Here is a 26,149-nt window from a genome sequence, read left to right as displayed (position 1 = left end):
CGAGAGATTTTTAATAATTTTAAATAGATTTATTAGTCTTTATCTTTAAAAATCATTGTCACGTAACATTTACACTTAACACGTTAGTCGATTATTATTTCGTAACCGGTTTGAGAAGATAATTTGACCAATAATTTTAATGGATATAAATTAAATGGATATAGTATTTTAGAATAATTGGAGCCTTAATCTAACACTTGAGATTAAATATTTTATTTCATTTTGTTAAATGGCGTGCAGGGTAAAAGACTTCACTAATTTTTTTTTTTTTTTAACCAAAGATAGGAGACTCGAACTCGCGACCTCTTAATTGAGTATGAGGAGACTTATGCCATTTGAACTATTACTCATTGGCAAAAGACTTCACTAATTATCGTTAGATATACACACTATTTAATTTAACCCTTATATACACTCTACTTCTTTATTTATTCTCTCTCTATCTTTTGTGTAAAACTATTTGGTGAAATTGTGTGTTTACTCTCACAATAGTGCGTTTTTACTTCCATCCCAAAATGAGTTCCAACAATCTTCATGCAAATTTATCCGATCCTTGGACCACCAAAATGCAAGGGAATAGCTTGAATAAACAACTGGTACCTAAACAAAAATTAAATTAAAGAACTAATTCTTTACTTCAATTCTATATATGGTATGTAGTACAGTATTCTCTTTTTCATGCCAGCCACACGTTTTATTTATTTATTTATTCATTTTTGTCATTTCTATATATTTACCATAGTTTCCTTCACTCTTCCTTAGCTAATTCAATATCTTCACCAATCATTTTAAAGTACCATATTTTCATCATCCACATTGAATTGCACATATATCATTATCGCGCACTCCTTTGTATATTTCAACATACCAGGTAAACAATATGATGGAAATACTTGTTTTTCTCTAATTTGATATCTAATATCTAATAGCTAGTTAGCCTCCCACGTTCTACATTGACTTGTTTTTAAATAGTTCTCCAATATATTCTTCGATTATTTTTCAATATGATATTTAGACAAAAATTTTCATTTAAATTAATAATTTGATGCTTTTAATAAGAATATTATTTAGACAATAAATTTTATTATAAATTTTGACATAATTAATTAATAATCCAAAATCCAAATTTTGACATTCTTAATTGAATTATGAAATTGGTAAATAACAATTTAGTCAAATCTATCAAATTATTTAATAACTTTTAATTATCAACTTAATTAGAACGGATGAATTTCTACTATATTTATTTGATAGTAAAAATACTTTCTTGGAAGAAGAAAGTATCGGCGTATTAGAGCCTTGAAGTTTAGGAAGAGGAGAAGATTCAATGGTGGTCGCATGAGTAGCAGAAGTACAATTAGAAGTTTAGAACAAGTGTTCGAGAAGAAAAAGTAGAGAACACCAATTGGCCTTTTTTATTTTTAAATACTCTAAAGTCTAAATTCTATATTCTTAATTACGGAAGGTTTGTGCTTTTTTCTTTTAAATTTTATTATTATTATTATTATTATTATTATTATTATTATTATTATTATTATTATTATTATTATTATTATTATTATTAACTACTAAAATAAATACTTAACTCCTAATCCTTTAATATTAGTGAAAAGTAAGATCTATGGTGATGATGAGGTTGGTATTTAAGAATTTGATTAATATGGAGTTAATAATTTGAGTGAGAGTAGTGGAATGTTTACCGTTCAAGAAAAAAAAATCGTGTGTGTGTTTTCTTGTTTAAAAAAAAAAAAGAAAAAGCTGAAATCTTGGTAAGAATATTAAACTAACTTCTTAATCTTTAGAAGAACTTAAACGATAATAAATATAAGACTTAAATTATATTCCACTCAACTACATTTAACAAAGAGGATACATGCATGAATTTATTTATATTAATAAGAAAAAGGAAGCTTTTATAAATTAGGCAATATAGAACTTTTAAGAAGAATAAAGTTTGCTGCACTAAACAATAATTTATTTTAATATATATATTTTATATTAACAGTTAATTTTAGTGTTTAAATTTAATATTCTCCTAGTATGGTTAGATTTTATATAGGATGAAACGTGATATGCATGTTTCAATCATTAATTCTTTGTCACTAAAAATATTTTGTCCATTAGCTATTAATGAAATAATAAATGATTGTCTAGGTTAGGTATGGGTATAGGAGCAAGTTTAAAGTTGATGGTTCTGATTGTGTGAGCTCACTTGTTGCAATACACAACACAAACGCAGAACACAAAGGAATACGATAACAGGGTAACATAAAATATTAAAAATAAGAGACAAAAAAATAAAACATAAAAATTAATATTTTATATTTTATTTATAAATTTTGAAAAAAAATAATAAAAAAATAATTATAAAAATTACAAAAAATAATAAATTATATCTTTTATTATTATTTTTTATATTTTTTTATTAAAATAAACACAAAATATATTAAGTTAATATTTTTTGACACAATATTTTTATTTATATATGCCTCATCTTCTGAACACACTTTTATATTTTAATGTTCCTACCTATAACCAAAACGCAGGCCAAAAGATAATAATAAAGCAATTCAAAGCTTCTATAACTTGTGAGTGAAATTTCTACTATGATATAATAATTAAGGATAATATACTTAAAAAATAATAAAATTCTAATGACGAGTAATATGTACTTAGAATTTGATTATACTTTTTAGTATTTATTAGACATTATAAATTGTATAAGAAAAATATCTTATTTTGATATATTATATTGTAATTATCGTTAAATATAGATATATTTTAAAATATTGATTTATATTTTTATTTTATTCAATTTAAAAAAAAAATTACGTTAAAATACTAGTGTTATTTTTTTTTTAATCTATTTTAATGGTATATTAATTTGGTAACCTTTTACCGTTTTACATAAGTTATTTAGTTCGTTTCAGTTCCGATGCAAATTATTTTTTAATAATAAAATTATTATAATTAAAATTTTATCCTTTTATCATGTAGAGATAATAGAAAAATAGTAGAAAACTAACACTTTTAGTAAAATAAAATAGAAGATTAATTAGTATTAATTTAAATACAAGACAAAAAAATAAAAAAAAAATATTAGTCACTTGATATTTTTCGAATTCTAACAGGTATATAATGCCAATATTTCCTCAAAAGATCAAAGGGAAATTACGTTGGACAATGTGCCTGGTCAGTTGGGGACGAGAGTTCGAACTTTGAACTTTAGAACCAAGAATTCACTTTGACATGTTCTTTTCAATCCACTCCTGTATTAAATTATAGATTTCTGGAGAGTCAATAATTTGTAGGGAAGTATCCTATATATAATTCAATTTGACTTCGGTTTTCGTTTTTATTAAAAGAAGAAAAATACAAAAAAATATATATATATATTTTCATTCTTGATTTAGCCCCTCTCACTTTTAGTTATTACTTGACCACATGGTTAGCGAACCAGGCAGCTATTGACCTCCTTAGACGTTAGTTATGGCCAAGACATGTGGGACCCACTTTTAATTCCTAGCCCAATTGCCAGAACGGAGACACAACAGTATATATAGTAACCTTCAAAACATTAATTGGTGGGATAGAATTCACCTAAATATTAATTCAATTCAACAATGTTAGGTAACCAAAAAATAATACGCTTTCATTACTCAGTATTAATTAACGATATTTTGTATAGCTTGGGTCAACTCATGAATTCAAGTCGTCCCATTGATTGCAAAGGATCCTTCCTTTTGCTTTTAGTATTTGCTTATATAAACCAATACTTTCAGTGCCAAGCTTCCATCCAATACTTCCCATTGAAAGAAAGAATTTGGTATAGACACTAAGCAAATTCAGGCACACTATCTTTCACTTTCTGGTGGCCCAAATTATAGAAGGATCATCACAGTGTGAGGCTGCAGCATCTTGCTGTGAGTAAAATTGCACATATCACTTTCTTACTAAGTTCTATACTACTACTGTTCATGTCTAATATTTACTTATTTATTTATTTATTATTGAAGCAATGGTTGTGCTGTTAAATCTACTGTCTTAGCAATATGTTCTTTTTAACCTTTCTTATAGTTAATTACCATCTTAATATTATTAGTGAAAAGTAAGATTTTGGGTGACGAGAAGCACAGGGAAACAACGTTTTTTTTGTAACAATCTAAAAACAATAGGTTAAAAAAATTAATTTTAATTTTAAAAATTAAATTTTGAATTAATTAGATATAATTCTTATTTTAAATTTAACTTTCAATGACGTTTTATAAAAAAATATTTTTTAATTATAAAAAAATTTTGTAAAAAATATTACTTTAATTTTTAAAAGACAAAACGTCACTGATATGTTATAAAAAATATTATTTTAATTATGATAAAATAAAATATTATTGATATTTTGTAAAACACCACAATAATATATATATATATATATATATATATATATATATATATATTAACACATAATTTATATTACTTTTAAAAAATTTACCACTCATAATTTAATATAAATATAAAAAAAATTTTCTCGTTACGATGAAATAGTTTAAAGTCATCTATTTTAAATAGGTTAATAATTTTACTATAGCGAGAATAGTCAAAAGCTGATTTTGATTGGTTACGTCAAGAATAATATTAAACTAATAGCTTCTTACTCTTTAAAAGAATGTAATCCATAATAAACACAAAACTACTTAAACAACTATATTAAATGTACATTAAAATTAATTATTAATATAAAATATAAAATATAAATATATTAATAACTAATTTTAATATATAAATAATATTTTTAAAACTTAAATCATATTCCACTCAACCACATTTAACAAAGGGGATACATGCATGAATTATTTATATTACTAAAAAAGAAATTTTTTTTATAAATTTCGCAATATGCAGTTAGGAATTCAAAGATTTTAAGTTGTGGAACAAACATATAGTATATAAAGATAAAAAAAAAATTATAAATATATCAAAGAATATATAGATAAATAACATAAAAATATTAAATATTAATAATTTTTTATTTATTTATTATCAATATTGATATATTGATAAGTAATAATGTGATTATTAATTTACTTTTTATAAATTAAATAATATGATAAACAGATTAATTAATATGATAAACAGATTATTTTCTAACTTATATATGAATTTTAAATTTTTATAAGACATGAGGATGGAGATACGACATACATAAAATATAAAATATTTTTTAGATAAATTGTAATGATATTTTTATATTTTATTGATACTAAAATATAAATTAATTTTTTAATCATTTTTAATTATATATAATATTTAAAATATTTTTTATTTTAATAAAATAATAACATATTATATTTTTAAACTTAATAAGGCTAGACACTATAATACGTGATAATATTTAAGTATGTCTAAATATATCTAAAAGATAATTTTTGTTCTTTGTATATGACATACACTTGATGATATTTAACTTTATAATCTAATGCATATAATGCTGAATATGTGCAAATAAAATTTCCAAAAGTTGAATGGCTATATACAAATATCCATGCAACGCTCAGCCTATAAGTTAGATGTTATATATAAAGATAAGGGAAAGTACGAGGAGCTAATGAAATATTTATACAATGTGTACAATGGAGGTTTATGGAATATTAGAGATATAATTATTAGTGTTATCTTTTCCTATCAGCTGAAGCTTTTGGGATGAGTGGTATCATAACATAGTATTAGAGCGCTAGATCCAAAAGATCAAGAGTTTGATTTTTGGTGAACCCCAAAATTAATTTAATTTTTCGAAAAGATGTTTATTATCCTTAGTACAAAGATAACATTCTATTTGATATAACATATTGAGAAGCTTTTAAATATACTAAATTACTAATACACTGGCAGTAATTTTTAACCATTAATTATATAATATATAAAATTAAAATTAACGGTTAAAAATTATTAAAATATCGATATATCGATATATTTAAAAAATTTCCTAACATATTTATTCTGATGGTAATACCATAAAATTTACCTCTGAATTTTAAAAGTTTTTTTCTTTTTTTTTACATATAAAACCTAGGTACTATGCCACTTTGACCAGCCTATCGAATCTATCATTCTCATTTTTTTTATTAACTTATATAGTACATCCAGAATACTTAAATCATTTTATTTTTGATAGAATATTTTTTCAATTTGTTTTTCTTTAATATCAAACTCACAAATTATATACCTTTAAATTATATAGCAAAATCAATGCATATATACCTCTTTATATATCCATAACCATATGAATCAACGAATCGAACAAAATTTTAGATGGCAAAGAACATCAAGGAATGCCCAGTAAAAAATAAGGTTTGCGAATTTATGGACTCAAATTGATTTTGATTGAAGCTAAACCAACCAAGTACCATTACATATACCCAAACAGAATCAATCACATATACAGCAGATGTTTCATATCGATGTAAAAAACAAAAAACAAAAGAAGAGAGCAAAACATGCGTTATGTTAAAATAATTTTTTTTTTCTCTATTTTCAAAATAATATATATTGATATCAAAAAATTAATAATAAAATATAAAAATAATTGTTAACAAAAATTTTAGTAAAATCACAATTTAATAATTTAAAAATTATTGAAGAGTATCTTAGAAAAAAATAATTTAATTATTAATTTTTTTAAAAAAATAGTTTGATAAAAATACAATTTAATTAATAAAAAAATAATTTATTAAAAAATATTTTCTTAAGCAAAATTTAATGATAAAAAAATAAATTTTTTTGTTAAAAGATATTTTTATAAAAAATAATTTGTTTTTTCTTGAAAAGTGGGTTAGTTAACACAAAAAATTTAAAATAAATTAAAAAAAAAATTTTTTAAAAGTTATAAGTCAAAGGAAATATACATTTCACAAAAAGATACTAGCATGTTGTGTTGGTCAAAGCGTGTGGCCAAGCACTAACACAAATAACAAATAATTTTAAGCCCAGAGAAAGAAGAAAAAGAAACAAGGAGTGGCTGGCCAATTACCAACACAAATAACAAATAGTTTTCAGCGCAGAGAGAGAAGAAGAAGAAGCAACAACAGCAGAAGAAGCAGAGACAGGAACAATTTAGAGTATATTTATTTATTTATTAATTATAGTATATTATAAGCATTAATCATGTACCTGCGGCATACATCTATGTAAATATGGTAAGAAGGCTAGCCAAATTTGTCCATATATAACTTATGGACAAATGATTCATGCATGGCTTTCATGAATTATTATCATTTCTAACATTTCTGATGGTTCTCATGCACGTGAATAGATATATGGAGAATGATGATGTAGCTATTGAGGTTGAAGAAATGCTGAAGAAGGCACAACGTTTATTTGCAACCAAAAGCTGCTGCATCTACAGGGTGCCCCATATAATCCGGCAATTAAACGAAGATGCATACACCCCAACGGTTGTTTCTATTGGTCCTCTTCATCACTGGAATTCCAGGCTGATATCCATGGAAGGCCACAAACAGGTTTATTGTCAATATTTCATTATTGAAAGATCGGAGGCAAGTTTGTCCGAGTTGGTGAATTGTGTGAGACAGATGGAACCACAAATCCGTGCATGTTACTCGGAGAAGATCGAGCTCACAGTAGATGAATTGGTGAAGGTGATATTCATAGACTGCTGTTTTGAATCGAGTTTTTCCATAGATGTAAAGAGGGGACGGCAGAGGATGATGTTATCGCTTCAAAACCGTGGATGGCTTCTCGAGTAGGACATGATTTGTTATTACTTGAAAATCAGATTCCTTTGTTTGTTTTCGAGAAGATATACAATCTAGCTTTTCCTCCTCTCTTAGATGCTGGTGGTGAATTTCCTTCATTTATATTGCTTGCTGCTCATGCGTTTTCATGTTACAACAAACAAGGACTGTCATCACCGGCTGCTAGCAGTGTAGCACACTTCACTGATCTGCTCAGATACTTCTACTTGCCACCATCTCATACAACACGTCATTTAAGAAAACCTGAAGCGTTAGTTCTTGGTCACAGTGCATCTGAATTAGTTGAAGCAGGAGTCAAGTTCCAAGTAACAAATAAATCAAGTCATGGCTGCATACTAGACTTGGAATTGGAGCATGGTACTCTTAAAATTCCACATATTAAAGCGGATGATGCGACTGAAATTTTCTTGAGGAACATTGTGGCTTTGGAGCAGTGTCACTATCCTCATGACCACTACATCCTTGATTATGTTATATTCCTTGGTCACCTGATGAAAACAAACAAGGATGCTGGTGTCCTAATCAAAGCTGGAATAATCGGTTGCATATTTGGTGGTGATTATGAAAGTAAAGTGGCTAACCTATTCGGTGGTGTTGGGAAGAATACTGTGGTGTCAACGACTAGTGCTTGTTATCTCAAGTTTTTTAATGATTTGGATGACTACTGTATTCATCCATGGCACAGTCTAATGGCAACTCTGAGGCGCGATTATTTCACCTCTCCATGGAAGACAGCAGCTTCCTTTGGTGGAATTGTGCTGCTAATTCTCACTGTTATTCAAACCGTATGTTCTCTTCGCCAAGTTTAATGGTAGTAGGTTTGAGGTTTATGTGTTTAAATAATGTAGACATTCACAATTCACTAAGAAGGTGTGGATTACTGCAAGTGCTGCTAATAATATAGTGGTATAGTTGCTTCAATGTTATGTTCTTTGTATGTGACTACTATTTTGAACTTTTGAATTGATATTGTTTCTTCCATTCTTCTAATTGGATTTCATTTTGTCAACATATAACCAGTTTCAGTATTATTGCTAATGGTGAATATTAATATGTCCAAATTAAAGTTGCAATAATAAGTTGACTGCCATGCAAGACTGCTAATTGGTGATAATTTAGACACAAAAGTCTTTTGGTTATGGAAATTGAAATATACACACAAAATTATTTTATTTTTAGAGATAGAAAATTTATTCTATAATTTCACTACTGCAAAAGAAAATTGGAGACAAATTTAAGAATAACTTACATTAAGAATTGGTAACTAGCTAAACTATATTCAATTCTTTCCTTCAATTCGTTATATGAAGTTATCAATTTTCTTCAATAATAACGATCTGCAACCATCATCCAAATTGATGAGTCCCACCACTTCTTTTCAGTTTTCAAGAAGAAGATGGTAAAAGCAGAACGTGACCAAGATGCTTAGCATGGAAAACTGCTTAGCATGGAACCACAAGAAGGTATTGTTAGACATAGAAGCTAAGATAGATATATATTTAGAATATAATATTCTACACGTATTACTTTTTATAATCATTATAACTAGATTTTATCCTTTAGCCAAATAGATAATAGGAGAGGTGGGTTCTTGGTTCTCACATTCAGATTACAATGATACATAAAATACATAGAACCCCCCAAAAAAAAAGAAAAAAAAAAAAAGAATCCATGTATAAATTTCTCTCTCTCCCTCTAAGATAAAGATTTAAATGAATACTTACCATTTTTTAGTAAGAAAAATTGTAAGTATTAATTTGAATATAAGATAAAAGAATCAAGCCTCACATTTTCTAAAATAGAAATTCTAATAACTGTTATAAGTCCAAGATAATCCTTATCTCAAACTATAACAAGATGTATTTTAGTGTTGTTGCATGAGACAAGATTTTGCTATATTGTATTCATTCTAACGAAAATTTGTAACCTTTATTGACTCGGGTCAACTCATGAAGTCAAGCTATTCTTATTCAATACAAAAATGTTATTTGTATACTAAAATTAGTTACTAACATCAGTTACTAATATATTTATGTATAAATATATATGTAGATTAATTTATTTTTAATATATATTTGTATTTAAATATAAATTTTATATTAGTGGCTAACTTTGATGGCTTATTTTAGTATACAACGTAGCATAATCCAATTGAATATTACATAGGATGCTTCCTCTTCAATAATTGGAAGGGCCTGTTGCTTTTGATCTTACTTTTACTTTCCTTTTTTATTATGCAAGGTTTTGGTATAAGCACTAAGCAAATTTCAGCCACACTATCTTTCACTTCCTGGTAGTATCTAGAAATTATTATCGAGGGATCATCACATTTTGAGGCTGCAACATCTTACTGTGAGTTAAATTCCACATATCTCATTCTTACTTAGCCCTATATTCTTCATGTCTAATATTTATTTATTATTGCAACAATGATTGTGCTATGAAATCTACTCTCTTAGCAATATTTTTTTTTTTTAATCTTTCATATTAGTGAAAACTGAAAAGTAAGATCTACTATGATGAGGTTGGTATTTAAGAATTTGATTATATTAATACGGAGTTAATAATTCGAGTGACAGTGGAATGTTTACAGTTCAAGAAATTAGAAAAAACCTCGTGTGTACGTGTTACGTTCTCTGAAAATACAGATTATACCTTCTTTTTTAGTTTTTCTTTTTGAACATAGAAATTGAACTTGAATAAGTGAAAGATAAAAGGTTCATGCATGGCTTTCATCAAGTATTATCATTTCTAACCTTATCATTTGCAGATGAATAGATATATGGAGAATCATGTAGCTAAAGAGCTGGAAGCAATGCTGAAGAAGGCACAACCTTTGTTTACAACCAAAAGCTGCTGCATCTACAAGGTGCCCCATCATATCCGCCGGTCAAACGAAGATGCATACACTCCAGGGCTTGTTTCAATCGGTCCTCTTCATCACGGGAATTCCAGGCTGGTAACCATGGAATCCCACAAACAGGTTTACTGCCAACACTTCATTCAGAGATCAGAGGCAAGTTTAAGCGACTTGGTGAGTTGCGTGCAACAGTTGGAACCACTGATCCGTGCATGTTATTCTGAGAAGATCAATCTAATTATGACTGCATAATTGACTTGGAATTTGAACATGGTGTTCTTAAAATTCCACACATTTTAGTGCATGATATGACTGAAGTTAGGTTGAGGAATATTGTAGCTTTGGAGCAGTGTCATTATCCTTGTCATCACTACCTCACTGACTACGTTGACTTCCTTGCTCAACTTGTCAACTCAAACAAGGATGTGGATGTCCTCATAAATGCTGGAATAATTGAGAGTACCATAAGTGTTAATGACAGTTCGGTGAATAAGATATTCAGTGATGTTGGGAAAAATATTCTAATGGAAAATTATAATGCTAATTATCTCCAAATTTGTCATGGTTTGAATGCTTACTACAAGCATCCTTGGCACACTAAAATGGCAACTCTGAGACGCGATTATTTCACCACTCCATGGAAGACAGCGACTTTCATTGCTGGAATTGCATTGCTCCTTCTTATTCTTAATCAGACAGTATGTTCTTGATACAGGAGTATGTATCTTTATGTTTGTGTCATTAATTAAAGTAGTCTAGTTTGAGTTAGTCTCACGCCGCTCGAGTCATGAAAATTTTCCCTCCCCTAATAGTATAAATATGCGTATGTGGGTTCTTGACTATTTTCACCATAATGGGGTTGTTAACCTCACTAAGATTGGTGGCCCAAGCGACGTCCCGGCGTCAGTTCTATTCTCCAAGTTTAATTAATAAAAGAAATATCATGGTGATGAGTTCTGTACTATTATTAGTAGTAAACCTTATATCCTAAATTCTAAATAGATAGTAAAATAAAATGTTTACTTTGGCTTGTGTGGCTCTCATTCAAGTTGCTACAAGTACAACAATATACTTCTCTTTTAAAATATCTATAAAAAAAAAAAACATAGAAAAAAAAAACATGAAATTTTAAATTAAACTCTTCAAAATTTTAAAGAATTTGAGCCTGAAGAAGTGACTTCAACATTCCACATATGTGTGTTCCAAAAAGAAAAAATCAATTGGAGAAGATAAGTTTTACAAATGAAATGGTGATGAGAAAATAAAATAAAATCTATTTTAGTATTGTTGCATGAGACAAGCGTTTGCTATGTTCATTACTAAATTTTGTAAAGTTTGGTGATTTGGGTCAACTCATGAAGTCAAGTCAATCGATTGATTATTACAAAGGATGCTTCCTCTTCAATAATTGAAAGAGTCTTTTGCTTTTGATCTTACTTTTATGAACCAAAAGCGCGTACTGATTGATTAGTTTACTTTCCAGTTTCCAATGCCTAATCTCCACCCAGTATGCATGGTTTTGGTTTAATCACTAAGCAAATCCATCCACACAATCTTTCACTTTCTGGTGGCCAGATTTATTGAGGGATCATCACACTTTGAGTCCTGCAGAATCTTAATTACCGTGAGTTTAAATTCCACATGTCTCTATATTCTTCATGTCTAATATTTGTTTATTTTTTTTGTTGAAGCAATGATTATGCTGTGAACTCTACTGTCTTAGCATTTTATTTTGTTTTTTTTTTAATTCCACATAGTTACCAACTCAATAGTAATGGAAAAGTAAGATCTATGGTGATGAAGTTGGTATTTAAGAATTTGATTAATATGGAATCTGATAAATTTTAAAGATGATGAGGAAATCATTGGTGGAAATAGCTTTCAGAGAATTTTTCCACTTTTTGCCTTCTGGTTTTCATAACAGAATCTTCTTTGCTTTGATGCTATTGACATGTGGTTTTCTTGGCAGGTTACCTTTGTTTAAATGGCTGAAATTTTCATCTCCATAGCAGCCAAGATCTCAGAATATGCGGTGGATTTAGCGATACGTCAAGGACAGTATCTGTTTCGTGCTGGAAGATTCATTAAGAATCTTGAAAAAGAAAAATAAATCAAGTCATTGCATACTTGACTTGGAATTTGAACATGGTATTCTTAAAATCCCACACGTTATAGTGCATGATAGGACTGAAGTTTGGTTGAGGAACATTGTGGCTTTGGAGCAGTGTCACTATCCTCGACATCACTACATCACTGACTACGTTAACTTCCTTGCTCAACTTGTCAACACAAACAAGGATGCGGATGTCCTCATCAAAGCTCGAATAATTCAGAGTGATATAAGTGGTAATGACACTTCAGTGGCTAAGTTATTCAGAGATGTTGATAAGAATACTATACTGATAAATCATAATGCCAATTGTGTCAAAATTTGTGATGATTTGAATGCTTTTTACGAACATCCCTGCCGCACTAAAATAGCAACTCTGAGACGCGATTATTTCACCACTCCATGGAAGACAGCAACTTCTATTGCTGGAATTGTATTGCTCCTTCTTACTGTTATTCAGACTGTATGTTCCATTCTCCAGCTTCATTCTTAAATAATTAGTGCTAAGGCTACTACTATAGCCACATGCATTCACAAAAGAGACTACTTAAATTGGAGATTTGCTAGTTATTATATTATTGCCAGCACTCTATTACAGATTCTAATTTGTATTCTTTCATTAATTTAATTAAGATTACATATTGTGTATCTGACACTATCCTAGTCTTTTTTTTGAGCTTCTTAATGAATATTATTATTATCAATCCTGCTAAGTTAGCAATAGTATTTCTACCAACTTCTGTCAACTCTTGTTTATAATTGTGTTTAATGGAAGTATCTTTATAGATGTGTCTAATACAAATATATTTTTTTATAACTGTGTCTAATGGAAATGTCTTTATATATATATTTTCTGGATATGTCTCCTTATACATGTGTTTAAAATATAATAATTAATTATTGTTGGCAATAAGTTGAAAGTTGGCAGATAGTATATTGGTATCTTATAATTTTCCTATTATTATTGCATTGCCTTTATTTTGTCAATAATATATAATACACAAATGTTATTCGTACACTTAAATTACTTACTAAAATCAGTAATAAATGTATTTGTATATAAATATATATGTAATTTAATTTATTTTTAATATGTATTTATATTTCAACATGTATTTTATACCAATAATTAATTTTAATAGCGCCAATAAATTATAACTCAAATGGTATAGTCTCCCTATATTCAACTAAGAAATCGCGAATTTGAGTCTCTCTATTTTTGATAAAAAAAAAAACTAATTTTATTATATATATAATAATATAGTCTTATATAATAATATTAAGATTTAATTAACTAGCTAGAAAACATGCTATTGCTTTGTTTTTGACGATGGATTCAAATAGGTAAATATTATTGAATGATTTGTATCCTAATTAATAATTAAATTAATCTCTAAATCGCTTGTTATTCGAATAATTATTCACTTTTTTTAGTTTTGGACAAATCTCTTCTCTTAAATAACTATTAATAATTGTCTATTTTATAAATAGTTAAATATTACCATTATTTAAATATAACTAACTAGAATAAAAAAGTCAGCTATAGCATATACGAAGATGATGGGAAATGATTTTTTTTTTTTTTTACATAAAATCTTGCTTCGAGTATATATAATAAAAATATTAGCTTAAATAACAATAATTGACTTGAGATTAAATAAATACATTAGATAAAATTAATTATACAATTTGAGTTTTGTGCATAAAAAGCTAGAATAAAATACTTGTTCGACTATCGTAAAGATTAATTTCATACACTCCTCACACTTACAACATTAACAATACTCACTTGAAAATAGAAGGAAAAAAAAACCGAGTACTTATAAAGTGACAGGATATTATAGCATGATATAAGTAAGAGCCAGTATAATAGAGATGAACATAATCAACATTGTCAAGTGTCAACAGTTTGACAATCTAAGGTAGACATAATCAACATCTTTTTTTTACATCTGTTAAATTATTATAAATCATTATTCCTTGGTGGCGTCTCATATTTTTTTTTATAATATGTTATATTTTTTATTATTTCTTCATATCCACTTATAATAAGTGTTTAAAAATAATTCAGTGGGAAAATAAATTTACAATAAATTTAATTATAAATTTTGACATAATTATTAATAATCCAAAATCCAAATTTTGACAATTTTAATTAAATTATGAAATTAATAACTGAGAGTTATTAGATATAATAATTTAGTCAAATTTATCAAATTATTTAATAACTTTCAATTATCAACTTAATTACAAGTAATGAATTTCTACTATATTTATTTGTTAGTAAAAATACTTTCTTGGAAGAAGAAAGTATCGGCGTATTAGAGCCTTGAAGTTTAGGAAGAGGAGAAGATTCAATGGTGGTCGCATGAGTAGCAGAAGTACAATTAGAAGTTTAGAACAAGTGTTCGAGAAGAAAAGTAGAGAACACCAATTGGCCTTTTTTATTTTTAAATACTCTAAAGTCTAAATTCTATATTCTTAATTACGGAAGGTTATTTGTGCTTTTTTCTTTTAAATTTATTATTATTATTATTATTATTATTATTATTATTAAAATAAATACTTAACTCCTAATCCTTTAATATTAGTGAAAAGTAAGATCTACGGTGATGATGAGGTTGGTATTTAAGAATTTGATTAATATGGAGTTAATAATTTGAGTGACAGTAGTGGAATGTTTACCGTTCAAGAAAAAAAAAATCGTGTGTGTGTTTTCTTGTTTTGAAAAAAAAAAAAAAAAAAAGAAAAAGCTGAAATCTTGGTAAGAATATTAAACTAACTTCTTAATCTTTAGAAGAACTTTAAACGATAATAAATATAAAACTTAAAATTATATTCCACTCAACTATACATTTAGCAAAGAGGATACATGCATTAATTTATTTATATTAATAAGAAAAAGGATTAAAGGAAGCTTCTATAAATTAGACAATATAAAACTTTTAAGAAAAATAAAGTTTGCTGTACTAAACAATAATTTATTTTAATATATATTTTATATTAACAATTAATTTTAGTGTTTGAATTTAATATTCTCCTAGTATGGTTAGATTTTATATATGATGAAACGTGATATGCATGTTTCAATCATTAATTCTTTGCCACTAAAAATATTTTGTCCATTAGCTATTAATGAAATAATAAATGATTGTCTAGGTTAGGTATGGGTAATTGGGTATAGTAGCAAGTTTAAAGTTAATGGTTCTCATTGTGTCAGCTCACTTGTTGCAATACACAACACAAACGCAGAACACAAAGGAATACGATAGCAGCATAACATAAAATATTAAAAATAAGATACAAAAAAATAAAACATAAAAATTAACATTTTATATTTTATTTAAAAATTTTGAATAAAAAATATAATTATAAAAAATTAATAAAAATAATTAAAAAACAAAAATAAATTATATTTTTTGTTATTATTTTTATTTTTTTATTAAAATAAATATAAAATATATTAATTTAATATTTTTAGACATAATATTTCTATTTATGTCTCATCTACTAAACACACTCTTATATTTTAATATTTTTATACTTATAAACAAATACAACCTAAAAGATAACAAAGCAATTCAAAGCTTCTAGTAATTTGTGAGTTAGTACTTTGAAGTTTGAACTTAAAACCAAGAATTCTCTTTGACATATTTTTTCAATCCACTCTATTAAATTATAGATTTTTAGAGAGTCAATAATTTGTAGGGAAGTATCCTATATATATATATATAATTCAAGTTGACTTCGGTTTTCGACTTTTCGTTTGTATTAGAAGAAGAAAACTACAAAAAATGCTGATTTTTTTTTATACAAAAGAAATATTGGTGTTTTTTTTAGGAAATAGGATTATTTTGTGTAACTATAGAAAGATGGATTTTGTAGATAAAAGATCAACACGTGAAGGTTTAGTGTAACATATGAGAGCATGTTGGACACGTAGTAGTATATTGACCAATATATGAAGCGTGTTAAATGAATTCTACAATACTGTGTAATATACTTCAAATATCAATATTTAAGCAAAATACCATTTCTATTTTCATATTAAAAATAATTTCTGTAATATTTTCATTCTTGATTTAGCCCCTCTCACTTTTAGTTATTACTTGACCACATGGTTAGCGAATCAGGCAGCTATTCACCTCGTTAGACGTTAGTTATGGCCAAGACATGTGGGACCCACTTTTAATTCCTAGCCCAATTGCCAGAACGGAGACACAACAGTATATATAGTAACCTTCAAAACATTAATTGGTGGGATAGAATTCACCTAAATATTAATTCAATTCAACAATGTTAGGTAACCAAAAAATAATACGCTTTCATTACTCAGTATTAATTAACGATATTTTGTATAGCTTGGGTCAACTCATGATTTCAAGTCGTCCCATTGATTGCAAAGGATCCTTCCTTTTGCTTTTAGTATTTGCTTATATAAACCAATACTTTCAGTGCCAAGCTTCCATCCAATACTTCCTATTGAAAGAAAGAATTTGGTATAGCCACTAAGCAAATTCAGGCACACTATCTTTCACTTTCTGGTGGCCAAAATTATAGAAGGATCATCACCGTGTGAGGCTGCAGCATCTTGCTGTGAGTAAAATTGCACATCTTACTTTCTTACTAAGTTCTATACTACTGTTCATGTCTAATATTTATTTATTTATTTATTATTGAAGCAATGGTTGTGCTGTTAAATCTACTGTCTTAGCAATATGTTCTTTTTTAACCTTTCATAGAGTTATCATCTTAATATTAGTGAAAAGTAAGATTCGGGGTGACGAGAAGTATAGGAAAACAACCATTTTTTTTAACAATCTAAAAAATAAGTTAAAAAAAAAAAGGTTAATTTTAATTTTAAAAATTAAATTTTAAATTAATTAGATATAATATTTATTTTGAATTTGGGTTTTATTTATGTTTCATTCGTCAAACACAATTTTATATTTTAGTATTTTCGTGTTTATAAACAAATGCAATCCAAGAGATAACAAAGCAATTCAAAGCTTCTAGATAATAATTTATGAGTAAAATTTTTATTATGATATAGTAAGGATAATATATATACCTAAAATTAATAAAAATCTATGTGGCAAGTAATATGTACTAGAGGTTGATAATACTTTTTAGTATTTATTAGATATTATAAATTGTATAAGAAAAATATTTTATTTTGATATATTATATTTAATTATCGTTAAATATAGACATATTTTAAAATATTGATTTATATTTTTTATTTTATTCAATATAAAATTTTTTCTACATAAAATATTAGTGTTATTTTTTTAATCTATTTTAATGGTATATTAATTTGGTCACTTTTTACGTTAGTTATTTAGTTCGTTTCAGTTCCGATGCAAATTATTCCTTAATAATAAAATTAATATAATTAAAATTTTATAATTTTATCATGTAGAGATAATAGAAAAATAGTAGAAAACTAACACTTTTAGTAAAATAAAATAGAAAATTAATTATTATTGATTTAAATACAAGACAAAAAATAAAAAAAATAATTGGATATAGCCAAAATTTCGATTTTATCCGCACTAAAATTATTAGATCCAATATTCATAATTTTTAACTTGGATCCATCCGCAAATGTGCAGATCGGATATATTAGCAAAATACAAAAATATTTTTAAAAACTTATTTTTATTAAAAAATATCAATAAAATTCATTTTTTTATTCTTTTAAATATGTTTATTCTTAAAATAATATCAAATATATTTTTTTTAAATAATAAATTAAAATAATACAACATATATGATAATTATTAATTGAAATAAAACATAAAAAATATTTATTTATTTATTTTTTATTTTTTTAAATTAATTAGATATAATACTTTTTTAAATTGTCATTAATTAGTGATTATTCAAATTTTATTTTTTAAAAATATTAAATTAATAATTATTAATTGTAGTTGTTTAACACTGATTGATTAGAAGTTGTTTACTTATACTTTTTCATAATAATATTGATAATGAGATTTAGCTAGAAAGCAATACACTACCAAAGTGATTAGAGAGAAATAAATAAACATGCACTCATCATATAGGTAGGGACCGTAGGGTGGTAGAGATAGGAAAAATACATAGAGCAAGAAAAAGAGAAGGTCATTATATTTGCTTTATTTACTACGAGTTACTAAATTTTTGCGCTAAGAATTTTCAAATTTTCATGTTATCATCAAAAAGGAAAAAAAAAGAAGAAAGAAGAAATCCATGAAATGAAATCATGCTAGCTAAAACCTTAAAAAACTTAGAGCAAAAATATGAAATGATGATTATGAAATATAAAAAATATTATAGTATATGTGAAGAAAGTTAGTTATCACAGTAGGAGTTAATTAGTTATCCATGTTAAGAAAGGTAGTTATCAAGATTTATGGTATGTAAGTCTTGCATGACAAGCATAGGATACATATACTTGTAGAATGCAGAGCATAATGCACAGAGAACTCATTTCAATTCACTACTCTCTCATTCTCTTTCTCTCTTCTCTTCAACCTTATTCAACATTCCTATACTAACAATAACCGTTATAGGAATAAAGTAAAGAAAAAACGTAGGTTAAAGAATTAGAACCTGTACTTAACCAAACTATATTACATTAATAAGGAACACATTCAATTCTTTTCTTTGTTTGCATTCTTTTTTCCTTTTACAAATTATGTATATATAGATGCATGTTAGCTTCCTTCAATACTTAATCACTATCTTCAATCACTTTTGAAGGCTTTCAGATCTCTAGTACTATTCTTTTGCTTCCTTTCATTCATTTTTTATGTTTCTCATTGATCTTATACCATATGATATATGTATACAGAAATAGTAATAGGTTATGTTAGGTAATCAATGACTTTTTTGAACAATATGAACAATGGGCTCTAAAATTGACCAAATTCAAGTAACACACATTACACACCAAATTACTCACCTAAATTTTAGTGTTAGAATAACCATCTGCACACCTAGTAAATTGAACATCCGATATATCCATTGTTTACATTGTTTAATATTTTCATTGTTTATCTATACTTTTTCAATAATAATACATAGTTATATGTGCTTTTTTACATAGAAGAATTGAATGATGTTTTATCACTTTTTTTTTTATTTATACATCTATTTAAAAACTTTCTTTTAGGTATAAAGGAAAGTCTTAGATTTTATCTTCTCTTATTTTTTTATCACTTTTAGGTATATTAATGTGTTGAGGAACCCTATAATTCTTAATCTTCATTGCAAGCAGAAATTTATCCTTGGACCGCCAAAATGCAAGGGAATAATAGCTTGAATAAACAATAATTGATGAGTAAATTAAACAAAAACTAAATTAAAGAACAAATTCTTTACTTCTATATGGTAGTATTTTTTTTTCCGTACCAGCCTCACATTTTCTTCTCTGTCATTTCTATATATTTATCAGTTTCCTTCACTCCTTCCTTGACTAATTCAATATCTTCATCAATCATTTTAAAGTATCATATTTTTATCATCCCCATTGAATTGAGCATTAATATCACTATCGCTCCCTTGTATCTTTTAACATACCAGGTATAATTAAACAATAGTACGATTGGAACACATGTTCTTTTTCTCCTAAATCTAATATCTAATAATAATTAGTAGGGCTGCTAAAGTAGGTTACCTATATAAAGTATAATGCATGCACAAATTTTTAATTTTATGTATTTGTATTCAAGTTTTGTATACTAATTTGTTATGGAAAAGTATAAGTAACCAACAATATTTTTGAACAATGTGAATTAATATTTTTAGTCAAAATTTATCAGATTTGTAAACAGAATGTATACCTTTTCTGACAATACCGATTATACCTCTTTTTCCTTCTGATCATAGAAATTGAACTATGATAACTGTTAAAGATTGAGATAGCCAATTATGTCCATAATTAACTTGTAGACAAAGGGTTGGCTTTTATCAATCATTATCGGTTCTTACCTTTCTTTCAATCTGGTGGTTATATTATCATGCATGCATGTGGATAGATATATGGAGAATGATGTAGCTATAGAGCTTGAAGCAATGCTGGAGAAGGCACAACCTTTGTTTACAACCGAAAGTTGCTGCATCTACAAGGTTCCCAGTCTACTCCGCCAATCAAACGAAGATGCATACACCCCGGTGCTTGTTTCAATTGGCCCTCTGCATCACGGGAATTCCAGACTGGTAACTATGGAAGGGCACAAACAGTTTTTTTGTCAACATTTCATTAAAAGATCGGAGGCAAGTTTGACCGATTTGGTGAGTTGCGTGAAACAATTGGAACCACAAATTCGTGCATGTTACTCGGAGAAAATCGAGCTCACAGTAGATGAATTGGTGAAGGTGATATTCATAGACTGTTGTTTCGTAATTGATCTTTTCCTCATAGATGAGTGGGTAATAAATGATGATGTCATCCATTCAAAATCGTGGATGAGTAATCTGGTAATGCAAGATTTGACATTACTTGAGAATCAGATTCCTTTTTTTGTCTTTGAGAAGATATACAATCTAGCTTTTGCTTCTCCCGTTAATGTTGGTGTACCCCCTTCATTTATGAGGCTTGCTTTTGGTATATTTAAAATTCACAACCACCAAGGAGTGTCACCACCTTCGGATGGTAGAACTATAGCACACTTCACTGATCTGGTTAGATACTTGTACTTGCCACCATCTCATAGAATACCTTCAAGGAACCCTGTACCGTTAGTTATTGGTCACAGTGCATCTGAGTTAGTTGAAGCAGGAGTCAAGTTCACAGTAAATAAACACGGCATTGGCATACTAGACTTGGAATTTGAACATGGTATTCTTAAAATCCCGCATATTGTAGTACATGATTTCACTGAAGTTTGGTTGAGGAACATCGTGGCTTTGGAGCAGTGTCACTATCCTGATGACCACTACATCGCTGACTACGTTAACTTCCTTACTCGACTTGTCAACAGAGACAAGGATGCGGATGTCCTCATTGAAGCTGGAATAATTTGGAGTACGATAAGTGGTAATGATACTTCATTGGCTAAGCTATTTAACGATGTTGATAAAAATTTTATAGCGTCAAATGTCAATGTTAATTATCTCAAAATTTGTGATGATTTGAAAGCTTATTACAAGCATCCTTTTCACACTAAAATAGCAACTCTCAAACTTACTCTCAGACGTGATTATTTTACCACTCCATGGAAGACAGCAACTTCTATTGCTGGAATTGTATTACTCGTTCTTACTTTTGTTCAGACTATATGTTCTATTCTCCAAGTTTAATAAGTTCTTACTTTTGTATTCTTTCATTAATTTAAGATTGTAATATATGTTACTACTCGTTTGAGTTTGTAATTTATATATATTATTATTGTTGCATTCCATTTTAATTTGTCAATAATAATTAGATTTAGCTAGAAAGCAAAACAAAACACTACCAAAGTGATTGGAGAAACAAATAAACATGCGCGTTACTCGGAGAAGATGAGATCAATCTCACAGGGCGGATGACTTCGTGAAGGTGATATATATTGATATTCTTAATTGAGCTCTTCCTAAGGAGATGAGTGGACAAAGTATGATGTTTTCTTCTTAAAATATTACAACTTACAAGTCTCACATATTTTAAATATAAGGTCTCTAAATAGTTTATAAATGAAAATTTTTATCTCACCAATTAAATTTTAAAGTTAAAATTGATTCCCTCAATCTCAAAGTTAATATAACTTATAATTTAATAGATTATATTATGTATGTGTACACTAAAATCAGCTATAAATATATTGCTAAACTTAGATTTTAAACATGATATTCTCACTCTAATATGACTATACCTTTGGTGAATTGAATATGATGACTATGGTCTCTACAAATCAGGGAATGATTAGTGGCAAAGTTTTGACCTCTTTAACAACTTCTATCCCAAAATGAGTTCCAACAATCTTCACTGCAATTTTATCCGATCCATGGACCACCAAAATGCAAGGGAATAGCTTGAATAAACAATTGGAACCTAAACAAAAACTGAACTAAAGAACAAATTCTTTACTTCTATATGTGGTAGTTTTCTCTTTTTCATGTCAGCCTTACGGTTTTTTTTTTTTTTTTTTTTTTGTCATTTCTATATATTTACCAGTTTCCTTCACTCTTCCCTTAGCTAATTAATCAGTATCTTCATCAATCATTTGAAAGTATCATATTTTCATCATCCACATTAAAGTGAACACTAATATCATTAACGCTTCCTTGTATATTTTCACATACCAATAATTACCAGGTAAACGACCCGACGGAAACACTTGTTTTTTTTCTTCTAAATCTAATATCTAATAATTAGTAGGAATTAGAGTGAGACGCACGCAATGTGCGGAGAAGTAGATTATTTATACTATATAGTACATTTTAATAAATATTATATTAAAAATATTTTAGAGAACATATTATAAATAAATTTTGAATTTATTTATTTTTAAAAAAGACATAGGTTATTTATATTAGAGTTATATAAAACTGCATTTTCTTTTTTTTTTTTTTCATTTTTCGATTTGCATTAATGGCTACACTTTGTCTTTTTTTGCGATTTTTTTTGTTTGTAAATAATGAAATAAATAAATTAATGAGAATGAAAAACGTATAAAAATGTTATATTAAATTTAAGGAATTTTTGACAATTAGTATAAGAGATTAAAAAATGAAGAATAGAAAGAGTCTTAATATGTATAAGTTGTAGAATTTGAATATTTGTAACTGAAATTTTTTATAATTATTATTATTATGACACTTTTAATGTATGTTTATTGCATTTAATTAGTACTTGATGTTTCAATTGAATAATAATAGATAAGAGTTTTTTGTTTTAATTTTTTTAAAACATTTTACTAAATAGTAATCGGTTGATTTTCATCTAGCAATTTTGGGTATATATTAACTCTTCCGGTCTGTCATTACCACTGCAAATTGTTTTACAACAAAGAGAATAAGACATGGTCAAAGAATGATAATCCATTCTAAGTAAATTGTGGAAGCAATACTGCACATGTGGAATAACAATTTGAAAAAGAGGAACACGTAAATATAAATTGTAGAAGAAGTACTCCACATGTAAAATAACAATTTATAATTTGATGATGAAATATTGCAATCGATAGTATATAGGAAGAAATAATTTTAAATGCACAATAATTTTGGTTGTGAGTGTTAGACATAACCGTTTACAAAAAAGGAATACATAAACTTGTGCTACTTGCAATGAGTTCACAATTAAAATGTTATTATTTATAACAAATAAATAGGGTTATTGAAAATGATATTGAACAATGAGAAGAGTAAACGACAAAGTTGAAAATCTTTAGGAAGATACGTTGGCGGCGTCGAATGGTGACGTTGGTCTGAGACCCAGAATCGAGTTCTGACAAGAAAACCACAAGAGGAGGAATGGAGTTTGCCCTGGTTTCTGCAATTTATGCAATGCGGCTCCGCCGGAGATGGATATCGCGATGTACAATTTGTTTTGAGGAAAAAACAATGGCTCATGGGACCGGAAGAGGATGGAGGAAATAGGATGGGACCGAAAGAGGATGGAGGAAATAGGATCTTGGTACGGAGAGGTGCTAAGAGGGTGAGGGTTTGAAAAAGGTAATAAGTTCTTTGGTTTTGAGAGCTTTTTGTTGGGGTAAATGTTAATTTGTGTTTTGTTGTTTTAGAAATAAGGATTAATTTGGAAAAAGTTAATTTGTTGGTTTTTATTGTGTTTTTTAATTGTTTTTTTGTGGTTTTTTATGTGAAAATAAAAATTGATTTGGCAAGATTTGAGTGGTGGATTCTAAAATTTTGTCAAGTAAGTGTTGGTGCTGACATGGGATTAGTAGAAGAAGAAAAATAACTTAGAAATAATGTGGGTAAACCTATGTACCTACTTTTATATATTAAGAATAAATTATAAAGCAGGCTATCTACTCTGTCCTTTCTATATACAGTGCATGCAAATACATATTATTTATTTTATCAATTCATATTCAAATTTTGTATAATATAAATATAAATTACACTAATATATATATATATCTTGTGTTGGTAAAAAAAATGTCAGTTATAAACAGAATGCTTGCCTCGTCCGAATATAGATTTAGCTAGCTAACTTGTAGAGAAAAGGTTTATGCGTGCATGGCTTTCATTAATTATTATCATTTCTATAACCTTTCTTTCTTTCTGGTGGCGCTCATGCACGTGCATATATATAGATATATGGAGAATCATGTAGCTAAAGAATTGGAAGCAATGCTGAAGGAGGCACAACCTTCGTTTACAACCAAAAGCTGCTGTATTTACACTTCAGTGGCTAAGTTATTCAGAGATGTTGATAAGAATACTATACTGATAAATTATAATGTCAATTCTCTCAAAATTTGTGATGATTTGAATGCTTTCTACAAACATCCCTGCCGCACTAAAATAGCAACTCTGAGACGCGATTATTTCACCACTCCATGGAAGACAGCAACTTCTATTGCTGGAATTCTATTGCTCTTTCTTACTGTTATTCAGACTGTATGTTCCATTCTCCAGCTTCTTTCTTAAATAACTAGTACTAAAGCTACTACTATAGCCACATACATTCACAATAGAGACTACTTAAATTGAAGATTTGTTAGTTAATATATTATTGCCAACACTCTATTATAGATTTTAATTTGTATTCTTTCATTTATTTAATCAGAAATGTTTGGTAACCAAAGAAAATCAGCCAAAAACAACCATAACTTACTTTATTTAGTATTTATTAATTATTACGATAATTAATTAATGCTAAATAAGGCAAGTTCTGACTGTTTTTTTTGTCTACCTAGCATTACCCTATTTAATTAAGATACATATTGATCTGGTCTTTTATTTAAGCTTTGTAATGGATATTATTATTGCATTACATTTTGTCAATAATATATGATAATATTAAGAAGATTTAATTAGCTAGAAAACAAAACATTACCGATTGCTATTGCATTGTTTTTCACCTTGGATTCTAAAAGGTAAATATTATATATTATATCCTAATTCATAATTAAATTAATCTCTAAATCGCTAGCTTGTTATTTCAATAATTATTCTTTTTTTAGTTTTGGACAATCTCCTCTCTTAAATAACTATTAATAATGAGTTAATAGTCAATTTCGTCCCTGAAAGATACCTCAATCTCCATTTTCGTCTTCGAAAGTCAAAATTAATCAAAATCGTCCTCCAAATATACCTTACCTGATCACGTTCGTTCTTCCGTCATCTCCCTAGCTGAGTTGGCAAACGTCCGCTGACGTAAGCCGTTAACTGCCAAGGTGGCAGAGAACAAAAACGACGTCGTTTCGGTAGAAAGCACTCCTAGGATTGAAACGTCGCCATTTTGTCTTCAGAGGA

The 26,149-nt window shown here is 27.6% G+C and overlaps 2 protein-coding genes and 1 long non-coding RNA gene across 6 annotated transcripts; all 3 read left to right on the top strand.

The window, feature by feature from the left end:
* Window positions 1-760: 760 nt before the first annotated feature.
* LOC112762605 (UPF0481 protein At3g47200) lies at window positions 761-8,759 on the top strand. 2 transcript variants are annotated; one of them, XM_072223816.1, is made up of 2 exons: window positions 761-871; window positions 7,307-8,759. In XM_072223816.1, exon 2 carries the CDS (start codon window positions 7,745-7,747, stop codon window positions 8,576-8,578), a length of 834 nt encoding a protein of 277 aa, XP_072079917.1. In that variant the 5' UTR covers window positions 761-871; window positions 7,307-7,744; the 3' UTR covers window positions 8,579-8,759. The 2 variants fall into 2 exon arrangements, with proteins under 2 accessions (XP_072079917.1, XP_072079916.1); XM_072223815.1 differs by lacking the exon at window positions 761-871 and adding an exon at window positions 6,912-7,112.
* A 1,237-nt stretch (window positions 8,760-9,996) lies between these two features.
* Window positions 9,997-11,579, top strand: LOC140181016 (uncharacterized). Its single transcript, XR_011875507.1, has 2 exons — window positions 9,997-10,121; window positions 10,540-11,579. It is a non-coding gene; the product is annotated as an uncharacterized lncRNA (long non-coding RNA).
* Window positions 11,580-11,787: 208 nt separating this feature from the next.
* Window positions 11,788-22,128, top strand: LOC112762432 (UPF0481 protein At3g47200). 3 transcript variants are annotated; one of them, XR_011875506.1, is made up of 2 exons: window positions 11,788-12,253; window positions 12,599-13,394. XR_011875506.1 is itself a non-coding variant. In XM_072223260.1 (2 exons), the coding sequence occupies exon 2, from the start codon at window positions 20,768-20,770 to the stop codon at window positions 22,025-22,027; it is 1,260 nt and encodes a 419-aa protein (XP_072079361.1). In that variant the 5' UTR covers window positions 11,788-12,253; window positions 20,764-20,767; the 3' UTR covers window positions 22,028-22,128. The 3 variants fall into 3 exon arrangements, 2 of the variants coding, with proteins under 2 accessions (XP_072079361.1, XP_025664052.1); XM_072223260.1 differs by lacking the exon at window positions 12,599-13,394 and adding an exon at window positions 20,764-22,128; XM_025808267.3 differs by lacking the exons at window positions 11,788-12,253; window positions 12,599-13,394 and adding exons at window positions 17,168-17,335; window positions 20,764-22,128.
* The last annotated feature ends 4,021 nt before the right edge of the window (window positions 22,129-26,149 follow it).

The sequence above is a fragment of the Arachis hypogaea genome, chromosome 17 (assembly GCF_003086295.3).
Source record: "Arachis hypogaea cultivar Tifrunner chromosome 17, arahy.Tifrunner.gnm2.J5K5, whole genome shotgun sequence".
Taxonomy (NCBI): Eukaryota; Viridiplantae; Streptophyta; class Magnoliopsida; order Fabales; family Fabaceae; genus Arachis; species Arachis hypogaea.
Note: the sequence above shows the minus strand (reverse complement) of the source record. Positions and strands in the feature narration are given on the sequence as shown.

Bases quoted from the DNA above. Each gene is read 5' to 3' on its own strand.
- LOC112762605 (XM_072223816.1), top strand. From the start codon at position 7,745: ATGGCTTCTCGAGTAGGACATGATTTGTTATTACTTGAAAATCAGATT.
- LOC112762432 (XM_072223260.1), top strand. From the start codon at position 20,768: ATGGAGAATGATGTAGCTATAGAGCTTGAAGCAATGCTGGAGAAGGCA.